The following is an 11,952-nucleotide window of genomic DNA, read 5'->3' as shown; positions in this document are numbered from 1 at the left end:
TGTGATTACATAGGGATCTTTGTGGCGGCATCGGATCCAGATGGGTAACCTAACACGATCTCTCCATCTTTAGATTCTTAACTCAGTTATATCTGCAAAGTCCCTTTTGTCAGGTAAGGTAGTGCATTCACAGGTTCTGGTGATCAGGGTATGAACATCTTAGAGGGACTTTATTCTGCCTACACGGTGTATTATAAAGTGCTAGGTGCCAGGAAGAACAATAAAGCCAAGGAGGAGGAGTGGTGGGTACTGGATGATTTTTAAGTAAGGTGGTCAGGGCGGACCTCAAGAGCGTGAGGGTAGAGCTGTGCAGCTTCCGGAGCTGGGGAGCAGACTCCATGGAGGGAGTAGCAAAGCCTGTTGCAGGACCAGGCCAGGTGTGGCCAGCGGGAGGTGGGCAGGAGGGCCCACAGCCAGAGAAGGGGGGGCAGGTGAGCGAGGTGAGGACTGTGCAAGTCCTACCTGCTGCAGTGTGGAGATGGGGGTGGAACGAGGCGGCTCTCAGAACCCTGACTTCACCTGCAGACCCAAGGGTGCGCTGGGCTTGGGGGGGGGGCCACCAAGTCCCACTAGAGATCGCTTCCGGGGGCACAGTCAGAGCAAGGATCTCCGGGCTGTCTGAATCTGTCTCCACCCCTGGCCCAGAAAGGGGTCTCTCCGTGCAGGACAGTCTCCTTGATCCCTGAGGTCACTGACCCCCTTTGGTGGCCACCAAGTTCGTTCAGAATCTTCGCCCCTCATGTGACCACTGCCAAGAAGACGCTGTGCCAGTGCGCCCCTGATGGAATGTCCGGCGGGCGGGCCGCGGGCAAGGTGACAGCACTGTGCGTGCTTGTGCGTGGCTGTGCCCGAGGCCTCCGCCGAGACAGACGCGCGGGACCGCGAGGCCGTGATCGCGACAGGCGGGCAGGCGCGCTGGAACTGCCGTGCGTGCACGTGGGTGCGAGTGGCGGGGACGCACGTGGGCCACCCAAACAAAGGCTGCCCTGCGTGACCGAGTTAGGGCGCGCGCGCCAGCCGACTCGCCGGGGCAGGCGCACCCCCGCGGGCCCCGGAACCCGCCAGGCTGGGAGGGGCGGGGCGCAGGCGGCGCGCGGGGTGGAGCTGCCCCTTTAAGGCGCGGCGTGGCGCGGGGCTGGGCGGTGCGCGCGGGGGGCGGGGGCGGCGCGCGGGGCGGGGCGGCGGCTGCGCAGGCCGGGCCGGGGGCGCGCAGACTCGGCGCAGCGGGACGCGAGCGCGCAACCTGGCGCCGCCGCCTCCGCGCCCGTGGCTGGGACTCGCGGAGCCGCCTCCTCCGCGCTCGCCGGCGCCGCTGGGCTCGCGGGCGGCCGGCAGGTGCAGCGCGGCCGGGCGGCCGGCGACGGGGGCGCCGCGGCGGCGGGTGGATGAGAGTTGGCCACGATCGCCGCGCAGGGTAAGCGGCGCGCGCGCGGACGCCCACACGGACCTCGGCGGACACACGGACACGCTTTCGGCACCGGCCGGCCCGGCCGCGCGACCCAGCGCGCTTGGCCACGTTCTCCCCCGCGCCCGGAGCCGGCGGCCCTCCGGGCAGGGCCCCGAGCGGGCGCGCCCCGCACACACGCCCCCGGGTCCCGCGCGGGCGGGGCGCGTGTCCGGCTCCCGGCTCCCGGCGTCTCCTGGTCCGTCAGGGGAAGTACGTTGCAGGTTGGCGGGGCCGGGCGGGGTGGTGGTCGCCGGGCCGGAGGTCACAGAGGCCAGACGGGTGCTGGGGTCCGGCGAATGTCATCCTCCCGACCCGCTCCTTGGGGGCACAGGACAGGAGGAGTGAGCCCCCAGGCCCTGCGACCTCAGAGACCGCTCCGCCAAAAAGTTGTGGGCGCTCGCCCCCTCCCTGAACCCCTCGGTCTGCCCTCTCCTCTCGCTTTGTTTGGGAGTGTTTGCTTGGGGGGGCTCTGCTGGGGTCCAGGTCTGCGTGCAGGAGGAGAGGCGGGGTGTAGTGTGGCAGTCCCCAGCCCGGGACCCCCACCTGCCCGGAGCAGGCTCAGCACCCCTTTCCAGGCCTCGGATCAGGGAGGGTGGCCTGGCGCCCTGCCCGCCTGCAGGCTCTGTGGCTGAAGCAGCAGCACCCCCCAGGGCCGGAGACCTGGTGGGGGACCCCCTGGAAGCTAGGTCCTCCCAGCAGCCGTGCATTTCCAGAGGCAGGGATGATTTTGTTTGGGGGACTCCGTTTGCCGGACGGGGTCGCCTTGCCTGCCTTGGGCGGGCGGAGGAAGCCGTGAGTTCTGAGCCTTCCCCGCACATGACCAGCTGGGGTTGTTTTCCAGCGGGCTTGGCAGGGCGGCCGGGGCAGGGCTGTGCTGTGGTTGAGAGGAATTTGGAGGCTTGCCTCCATCGCACACCTGCTTTGACCTTGGTTAAGAAGGCATCGAGCCTCCCTGTGCCTCAGTTTCTCCCCGCAAATGGGAAGGGGGGGCCGATGAGAAGATTGAGGAAGTGGTGCAGATTCCCCGCCGGCCGGGCTAGGGGCCCCCTTTGCCTCCAGGTGGTTATCGTTTCTTTGACTCTGCCCCTGTTGTGTCCTAGGCCCATTTGGGGACACACAGTCCCCACGGGTGAGTGTGTTCCAGTTGTGCCCCTGCCCACATCCCACAGTTGGCAACGGGGACACCTGAGATCTGGGGCCTCATTAAACCTGCCCCTCCTTCCTGCCGCAGGCCCCTCTGAAAACCTGCCCGGCCTAGGCGGGGTCCCGCCTGCCTGTCCTCCCCCTGCCTAGAACACGATGTCAGTCCTTCTGCAGCACGTGTGACACTGGGGCAGGAGCCTTGGCACCCCCAGTCCGGATAAGACTAGACTCAAGGTGGGGGGGGGGTGCCAGCTTGGCCCTGGGGACTGGGAGGTGGGGGTCCCTGGGGGCTCTAGATGGGCGCCACCCCTTCTCTGCCCTTCTTTCCTCTCGGCTGCCGTGGCTGTTGGGGTGCGGGATGTGGCAGTCCCAGCAGTGTGGCCGGGGCATGGGCAGGGCCGGTCCTTGAGACGTCGGCCAGCTTGCACTGGGGACAGGTACTTCCCGCTGGAAACTGCAGGGGAAACTCTTGAAGTTGTGGTCTCCTCGGCCTTGGCCTTGACCGCGGATTTTTCTGCCTTTTGCAAGGGCAGGAAGAACCTGGTGGTTTCTTCCCTAACTGCCAGGCCCCGCTCCACGCTCTCTGCTTATCGGTCGAGTCCATTCCGGAGTGGGTGTCGTGAGATGGCTCAGTCGCCAGCCAGTGTGACCTTTGCTTTCCTCCCTCTCCCTGGGCCTCGCCTTCACCAGCTGGAAATGAGGAGGCAGATCAGACCCTTTTTACTGAATCACCGTTTTTGCTGCGAGATGGAATCGAGTAGGATAGGATAGCACAGCGGTCCAGGCACAGTGGAAGGGAGGTGGTATTAGACTCTGGCTGCTGGTGCCAGGGGAGGGGCAAGCCGAAGCCCCTTTTCTCTTTGTAACAGTGTATCTGGGCGATGTTACTTTGTGACAGCTGCCAGCACCAAACCCAGACCACGTCTTGGTGGGACCCATGTCATCCGAGGGGGGGGCCTCCCCTGATGTAGCCATAGTGTGGCTCATGTTAGTGGCAGGTTAGTGTCACCCCGTACCCCGGCGTCTCATGGGCTCCAGTGGACCCCTTCCAGCTCCCATGCTTCGTGGTCTGGGAGTTTCCCTGTGGAAGCTGGACCCACCCGAGTTGTGCACCCTGGAGTGGCGTGGCTCCATCCAGCTGCTCATTTTGGGGGGCTGTCGGTTTCCCCTGGCGCGGGCCTCCGGCCCATCATCTCTGGTGTTTGGTTCTGCACGTGTGTCAGGATGGGGGCTCCTGCCCAGTGGCTGCGGTGGGGATGTGAGCGTTTCCAGAGCACCCGTTGGTGCAAGGTGTGAGCTGGCTGGGAAGGAAGACGCTGGTGGTGGCCGCGTGGCCGGCCACCTTCCGCCTCCTTCCGTGCCAGGCGGGGCTGGAGGCTGCTACACCTGTCGTCGGGAGTCAGGGAGACCACTTCTGTCGCAAGCCAAGTGTATGGTCGCTGCCCAGTGGGGGCTGCTGACAGCGCTGTGGGGAGCAGAGCATCCCTGGGCCTAAGGACGCTAAACATGGGGTGGGGAGAGGGAGCCGTGCGTGGGCCACGCGGAGTGGGCAGTGAGGGACGCGGGAAGGGCGCTCCCGCTTGCTCGGCACCGCCTAGACGGTTCGAACACTCAGGTGGCGTTCGGAGGCCTCTGCTTTGGGGAGACTGAAAGCTGGCTTGGGGGTTCCTGGGCACTGCAGCGGCTTTAGATCTGTTTTCCCTTGGGTTTTCGGTGGCACAGCAGTGGGGACTCTCGGGTCCTTATCCTGGGCAGAATCTAGAGAACACCCCTTGGAGAGACAGTGAGTTCAGGTCCTCAGCAGTCCAGTCCTGCGGACGCGGAAGCAGGCCTGGGCCCCTGAAGGCGATACTCATTCAGTGATGGAGTGGCTAGGGCACCACCCCGCCCAGGTGTGGGGACAGCTCTGTCCCTGCCCGGAGCCGCCACTGAACTTGAGAACTTCTAAGCTGGCTGCTCAGACTGCTCTTCAGACGGAGGTGGAGGAAGGAAGGGGGTTTCCCTCTCAGAGAGGAGCCTTCGGTGTCTGCCTGTGTCCTGTAGGAGTGGCTAGGTGGAGATATGGGGCCGTAACTCGCCCCTAGTGACAGTCGCCACCTGAGGGCTATTGTTAAGATTGTGTGGCATTTGAGTTATAACCAGTTGTGATTATGTTTAAGCCCTGTGATTACCCTGTGATTAAAGTCCCCTGCGGTGACACCGGAAGACAGAAAGTATTAGCCTACAAAAAAAAATTAGTATTAGTACTAGAAATCCCCCGTTACAGCCTCAGCATCGTGCTAAGCGCTTTTCACGCTTTGTCCACGTGGCCCTCATGGCACACACTTACACCCATTCTGCATTTAAAGAAACCGAGGCCAGGTGGGGCAGCTCGCCTGGGTCCCTAGTTAGGTGAGGAGCAGAGCTGGGATTGGAACGTGGGTTGTGTGGCTGTGCCACCTCCCTGGTCATCCCTTTGTAGAGTTAAGTTTCTCGGGGTTCGTGAAGGGACTGTGAGTAAATCTGAAGTCGTAACGAGGTCTCTCTCTGCTCTTGAACGTTCATCGATAGCAAGAACGCCTGGTCCCCTCGATGGACTTTCCTGACAGCTGGAGGCCGGAGCTCTTGCTCACTCACTCCCTCTCACAGACGAGAAGCCGCTGCAGAGAAGTTAAGGTCACTTGCCTGAGGCCACAAGCCAGAGAGTGGCAGAACCGGGTTGAACCTGGAGGTCTCGCCCCAACCTGGACACCGCGGGCAGGGGGCTCAGGTGGAGAAAACCCTTGGTCTTGCTGCTGTGTTCTTGGGCAGGATGCTCAACGAGGGTCTTGGTCTAGAATACAGAAGCCAGAGGTCTGAGCGCTGGCCTCGGCCCCAGCTTCCCCCAGGAGGGGGAGGGGGAGGAAGAGGGAGGCATGGGGGTGGGGTGGGGTGCGCCCCATCCCCAGCACTGGCTGGTGTTGGGTGGAGCGGCCATGGTTGTCTAGGAGTGAGGGCTTCTGGCAAAATCTGTGACGCCGGGTGCTGCCACGTCACTCCCCTCTGCGAAGCGGGGCACTCGGAAAGCACCATGATGTGTCATTACCTGTCCCTTGGGAATAGGAGGAAGGCGGCTCTACCCAGGACCCCTCTAGGCCACCAAACCCAGGTTAAGCTGTGTGTGGGAGAAACCAAATGCGTAGAGTCCCTTGGGGGGCCGGGGATGGGCGCCCTGCGGAAGCAGCCCGCGGCCTCTCCGTGAGTCAGGGCTGGAGCTGTCTTGGGGGCACACGGGACGCAGAGTGCAGGCGTCGGGGCGCCGGGTCCCAGCCTGTGCCCCACCGGGCCACCCTCCCAGGACAGAGGCGTATCTCCTTTCCCAGGCCCACCCACCCGCCCCTCCGCCCCTCCGTGGGAAGCCCGCAGGGCTGTCCAGGGTCAGCAGACCACTCACTGCTTTGGGGACATCCCGGGTCCTTCCCTGGTAAGGTGGCTCCGCGAAGTACCCCACTTCCCGTGTCAGCGGCGGTTGGCACCGGTGGTGCGAGCTGCTCACTAGTCCCCTTCCCGGCCATCCTGCCCCCATGGGGTCACGGCCCCTGCTGTGGTCACCCTGCTGTGGTCATCCATTCACCTGCTTGCCTCTGAGCTCCTGCAGGGCAGGGGCCCTGCCCTTCCTCCCATCCCTGGCTGGCCTCATGGGGACAGCGTCTGGCAGGAGTGTGTGAGGTGACTGGTGGCAGGTGGGGGCATTGTGAGGAGGGCTCCCCGTCTCACCGACTGCCCCACCGTTTCTGTTCCTTGATGATCCTCCTGTTTGCGTAGGTATCACTTGGCTTTGAAACTTGGTCGCCTGCGAGCTCCGGAGTGCCTCAGGGCAGGCCGGGCTTTGCCTGTGGGTGCCGCGTGACTGCCCAGGCAGAGCCGCTGAGTGGGCCTGGAGCCCTGCCTGCCCGCTCTGCCCTCCCCGGTACTGGGTGGCTTGCTGAGTTTTAACAATTTTTTTTAATAGCCTGTATTTTTTAGAACAGTTTTAGATTTACGGAAAAGTTCCAGATAATATAGTTTCCATATACCCACCTGTGCCTCTCCCCGCTTCTTCGGTTATTAACCTCATGTTAGTGTGCAACATTGTTACAATTAATGAACCACTGTAGACACATTGTTATTAACCAAATCTGAATTTTATGCAGATTTCCTTACTTGTTACCTAATGTAATTCTTCTGTCCAGGACCCCACATGAGTCCTCACAGCTCGGACCCTCTGGACTGGGAGTTTCTCAGAGTTCTCTTACTTTGATGACTCTGGCAGTCCTGTGGAACTTGAGGAACATCGTAGGGTCCCTCTCTGCCGGAGTGTGTTTGGACAGTTGGAATTCCTCTGTTGGAATTCGGATGTTAGACTGAGTCATGGGTTTGGGGAGGAGGGCCACAGAGGCGAAGTGACATTCTCGTCACGTCCTATCAGGGGCTCACACTGTCAGCCTGGTCCCGGGGGTGCTGGCCTGGATCCCCTGGCTGAGGCGTGCCCGTCAGGCTCCCCCACTGCACGGTTCCCCTCTCTCCGCGTCCACAGTGTCCTCTGGGGAAGGAAGTCACGCTGCAGGGCCACCCTCCAGGACTGAGGTGCCGTCCGGCCTCCCGGAGGTGGGGCAGCTGCGTGAACTTGCCCTTCTGCCCGGGAGGGAGACTCCTCTCCGCTTTGCCTTGTTTACTCAGTCGTCCCCTTCCATCGGCGCGGGCGCGTGGGTGGTCACTCTACACGTCGGGTTACAGTGCACCCCCGCTGTATCTCCTCGGTCAGCTCGTCCCAGCTTTGGCCGTCGGCAGCGCTTTCGGTGGCCACGCCCCCTCGCGTGAGGTGAGTCCTCACTGTCCCCTGCAGCTGCTCTGGGCTCACGTGGTGTGTTTCCTGACAAGCCATGGGTTCGGCCAGTCCCCGAAGGGGGCCGCAGGGTCTTTCTGCTGGAGAGTGGCTTTAGAAGCCCAGATCTGGGCTCTGGGTGTGCTCGTTGCTCTGGGGCTTTGTTGCTCTGGGTCCTCCGGGTGACTGAAGGAGGACGTGCTCATGTGTACATAGCAGTGGGTCCACACACGTCTGTAACTACTGTGGGGCCATCCGTGCCCATTGTGAGCGACACGTGAGTTCATCCTGACGGTGTGTCTGCCGGCCGATCCTGACTACGTGATCCTTCTGGCCTCTGCCCCTCGCTGATCAGTCATCCATTCTGGCAGTGGGAAACCGGCCCCCCTCATTTGTTTAATCGTGGGGTTCCCATGTACCTGCGGAGCGGGGACAGCATTGTTATCCCGGTCTTGGGAAGTGGCTTCGTGGGCTGGCCCGCCCCGCCCCGCCCATGCACACTTCCTCCCTCCTGCTCCGGGGGCACCAGGGCGTTCTCTGCACCGTCTGGCAGAGGCTGGCGAGGGCACCGCCTCCCGGAGAAGCTCTGCGGCCTGCAGGGAGAGGCGGAGTGGAGAGCCAGGGCACCGCGCTGTGCCTGGGCAGCCTGGGCAGCTGGGGCCTGCGCGTGGGCGCACATGCGACGTCCCTTTGAAATTCGAAAGTGGCGCTGGCTCTGAGCACACCTCAGAGGTCTGGACTCCGTGTGCATGAGCGGGAAGGATGCTGGCGGGACCCCCTGGAGCCCAGACACGTCCCCGGCGCAGGTGCCGGCGGCCCGGCTCCTTCCTGCCTCTGACCGTGCGCCGTGGGGTGGGAGGCGGCCTGGCCTTCGGAGGGGCAGCGGGGCTGAGGCCGCTCTCTCTCCTGGGAGGAGGGGGCGGGGTGGGTCTCTCTGCCCCGTGACACGGGCCCTGGTGGACCCCGTTGCGTGAGGGTCCGTGTGTGCCGGATGTGAGCCCTGCCGGCAGGCAAGGAAGATGCCCTTGGAGCTCTGGGCGGATTCTGTGAGCCAGGGGGGAGGGCACGAGGTGGACGAGCGCGCACTGAGGTCGGGGGCCGCACACCTGTGTAGGGCCAGGTGGGTGGGCAGGGGGCGGGCGCCAGAAAGGAGGGCCACCTGGGCAGGCCCAGAAGACGCCAGGACAGCAGTTGACCCTTTGTACTCCTGTCCCTTTTGAGATAAAATGAGGGGGGACAGTGGAAAGAAGGCTGGACTGGGACTCAGTGGGCGACTTCCGTGCCTGGGTTCTTTTGCGCTGTGTGACCTGCTGACCGTCCCCTCCACTTGGGGAGGGGGTGCTGCCCAGGGGACCGTCCACGTGACCACGGTGCCGTGTTCCACGCAGCGTTTTCGGGATCCGAGGGGCCATCTGGTTTTCTCCATCTCGGGTGAACTTCTGCTGTGGGCCTGGGTGGGCTCCGAGTGGCAGTGTCCAAGTCGTTGCCCCAGAGACCTCATGTATTTCGCAGCCCCTGTGTGAGAGCCACTTGCCTGATTCCTGTGTCTTGTCACCTGTTGAGTGAGGACCTAGTCTGTGCCAGAACCAGAACATGGAGCATGATGACTGAAGCGTGTGGTCGCAGGGAGATCGGCGAAGTGGGGGCCTCACCCCACCTCGGGGTCAGGGGGGCCTCCAAGGGGTGGGAGAAGGGGCGCAGGAACCCATTTGGCAGGGGGAGGGGGGGTGAGGAGGGGGGAGGTTAGCCCGAGAAGGGGCGTGGCAGCCAAGTCCCTTGAGGCCTCGGGCCACCACGCCCCACTGCCCGGGACCAGTTCGGGCTGATGCGGGGCCTGCGAGGTCATCTTACCAAAAGTCAGCTCCTCTCCAAGGCTCCTGGAGACCAGCCAGCCTGCACTCGCTTGTCTGCGGGGGCTGGGGCCGGGCTCCAGGCCATGCTGGGTGGCCAGCTGCCTGTACGGCCCCGGCTGGGCAGCCTGGGAGCCCATGTCCCCCTGCTGTAGGGCTGGGGCCTCACCGAGATGGCCCCATGTCCCCCCAGTCCAGGGCAGGTGGCTGAGGAAGTGGGTGGAGCCAGCCGGGGGCCGCTTTGGGCTGGGGACCATCATTCTTGAGAGGCCCTTCCTGGGAGCGATGCTCACGGGCTGGTGTGGGGCTGGCCTCCCTGCCCCGCTGCTGGGCGCCCCATCTGTGCCGTGGCCCTCCCGCATTGGGGGTGAGGTGTGTGCCTGCTCAGTCCTGTGTGACAAGCAGCTGTGGGCGGTGCCGGCCTCGAGACACTTTTCTCTGTTCTGGTGTAGCACTCTGGAGTGACTGGCATCGTTTTTGGGGTCACAGCTACCCCAGTGGCTGCGTGGTAACCTGTCTGGGCAGTGTCTGCACAGAGGGGGTACCCTTGCTGCACCCACGTGGCCTCGGGGGCAGGGAGCGGAGGGCCCCACAGCTCAGGGCACCGAGTATGGCAGAGACAGGCAGACAGACACACGTCCCTTGGGTCTCCAGCTGGGTAGTTTGGCCCTTAAAACTCTGAAGCAATTCGAGGGGTTAGGAGCTCGCAGAAACCTCTAATGTTGTAAAACCTAGACATGCACTCGTAAAACAACAGGCTGTGACTAACTGTCCACGGTTGTCCCTGTGCCCCAGGCACTGCTGGAGAGTCTGCGGGGTGCCTGGGCGGTCCCCCATGTGCTGAGTGTAGCAGTGGGACAGTGGGGCGACCCTGCCCACCGGCTCTGGCAGGCCGAGGCTGTGCTGCGGCTCCTTCAAAACCCTCTGGGTGTGTCCTCGGCTGCTGAGCTGGCTCCAGCGCCCAGTCTGGTGTCCAGGGACTGGTTTCTGTTCAGAGAGGAAGGTCAGAGACAGGCGGGCTGGGCCGGAGGCCGCTTGGAGGGGCTGTGGCCTGTGCTGCCTGCTGGACCAGGGGGAGCGGTCCGTGGTGGCGCCTGCTGGACCTGGGGAGCGGTCAGTGGTGGCACATGCCACCAGGCCCTGCTCTGTCCTCGTGTATCGGGCGAGCATGTAGCAGGCATGCCGAGCACATCAGGATCAGGGAGTAAAGTGACATTTTCTTCAGCAGCCATGGCTTAGAAACGCAGGGAGATGTCTGGATCACGGCAGAGGTAGTCCGTCAGAGTTGAGATGAGCCGTCAGCATCCGAGGGTGTGGGGGGTCTGGAGGGGGAGGGCGGCAGCAGGGACCCGGAGGTGCTGGACTCGTAGGTGGGATTTAACGGAGTGAAGTGTCCTGGTGGCCGTCCCGGCCCTTGGAGCCCGGCCTGCTCGGACATAGCTTAGCGTGGCTGTGGGCCGAGCATGAGCGTGCGGTGGGTAGGAAGTGAAACTATGGCGTCAACCAGCCAGGGAGCGGAAGGGGGAAGGGGGCGGTAGTTGTGCGATGAGAGTGAGGAAGTGGGGGGCATCCCGCCCCCGCTGCCCACGGCAAGGGGTCAGACGCGGGCGAGCAGGCTGGGCAGGTCGGGGGGCAGGGGCGGCGGCGCATCTAAAATGAGCATCGCATTGCCTTTCGTCAGACACTGGGGAAAGAACTGTGTGACTTTGTGAGTGACGCGCACGGCCCCCAGAACACCAATAGCTCGGCTGCTGCCCAGCAGGGTGCCTGGGATTGCACCACTCAGGCATCACTCTCAGCCACAGGATGCGCGGAGGGTCCGGGAGGACGGCAGCGCTGTGGCCTGAGGCTGGATGTCAGGCCTGATCCGCCGTCGTGAGAGGCCGGCCCCGTGGCTGCTCCGTCTGTCCGGGGTTCGGGCTGATGCCCGCGAGGTGGGCCAGGCGGCATGGAGGCACGGAAAGGGAGACGTGGCCTCGCCAGCAGCCACTCTGAGCTTTGAAAAGCCCCCGCTGAAGTGTGGAGCATCGACCATCTGGAGATGAGCCTCGGACCTGAGGCGGGCAGAGGCGAGCCCGCGGTGTTGGGGCCCATCTCACATCACCCAGGGGCACACAGCGTGGTGGGGACTGGGCCGATGCGGGGCATGGGCTGGGCTGCCCAGGATGTCCCAAGGAGCGCTGAGTGGGTTGCCGGTGTCTGAACACCTGCTGGGTGCCAGGAGATGTTTGTGGGTGGCTGCCACCCCCACCACTACCCCGGAAGGGGCCACTTTGCCCCCACTTTGCAGATGAGTAAGTGGGGCCAGGAGCCCCTGGGAAGTGGCGGAAGCGGCTCTGCTGCCTGCAGGGCCCTCGCCCTTGTCCCTGTCTAATTCGCCCGCTCCTTTTGGGGCCTCGAATTCCTCTCTCCCGGCCCACTCCTCTCTTCTGGGTGACCCCCACATGTGTGCCCGAGAGCCCCCCAACCCTGTCAGAGAGGCCGACCTGTACACACCCTTTCTCCAGCTGCTAGTGGTAAGGGGGTCGTGACCCTTCGGCCAGCCCCCTTGCCCTGGGCACGGATCCCCTCACTAGACCCGGCTTCCCGAGGGCGGGCCTGGGCCTGTGAGGCTGGGAGAGCCACAAGGCCACTACCACCCACCCGCTGTTGATCTGGGTGGCTGAGCCACCGGCTGTCAGCGAGGCCTA

General features: G+C 63.8%; 1 protein-coding gene across 1 annotated transcript in view; it reads left to right on the top strand.

Moving 5' to 3' along the window:
* The first annotated feature begins 1,236 nt into the window (after nucleotides 1-1,236).
* The window catches only part of GRAMD4 (GRAM domain containing 4), a 70,185-nt gene continuing 59,469 nt past the window's right edge, over nucleotides 1,237-11,952 (top strand). The window contains exon 1 of the mRNA XM_039863149.1: nucleotides 1,237-1,414. Coding sequence (XP_039719083.1) covers nucleotides 1,386-1,414 — 29 coding nt within the window. The 5' untranslated portion in view covers nucleotides 1,237-1,385. The remainder of the gene's footprint in view (nucleotides 1,415-11,952) is intronic.

The sequence above is a fragment of the Pteropus medius genome, unplaced genomic scaffold (assembly GCF_902729225.1).
Source record: "Pteropus medius unplaced genomic scaffold, Ma_sr-lr_union100, whole genome shotgun sequence".
NCBI classification, from domain to species: domain Eukaryota; kingdom Metazoa; phylum Chordata; class Mammalia; order Chiroptera; family Pteropodidae; genus Pteropus; species Pteropus medius.
This window is presented reverse-complemented; position numbering and strand designations above follow the sequence as displayed.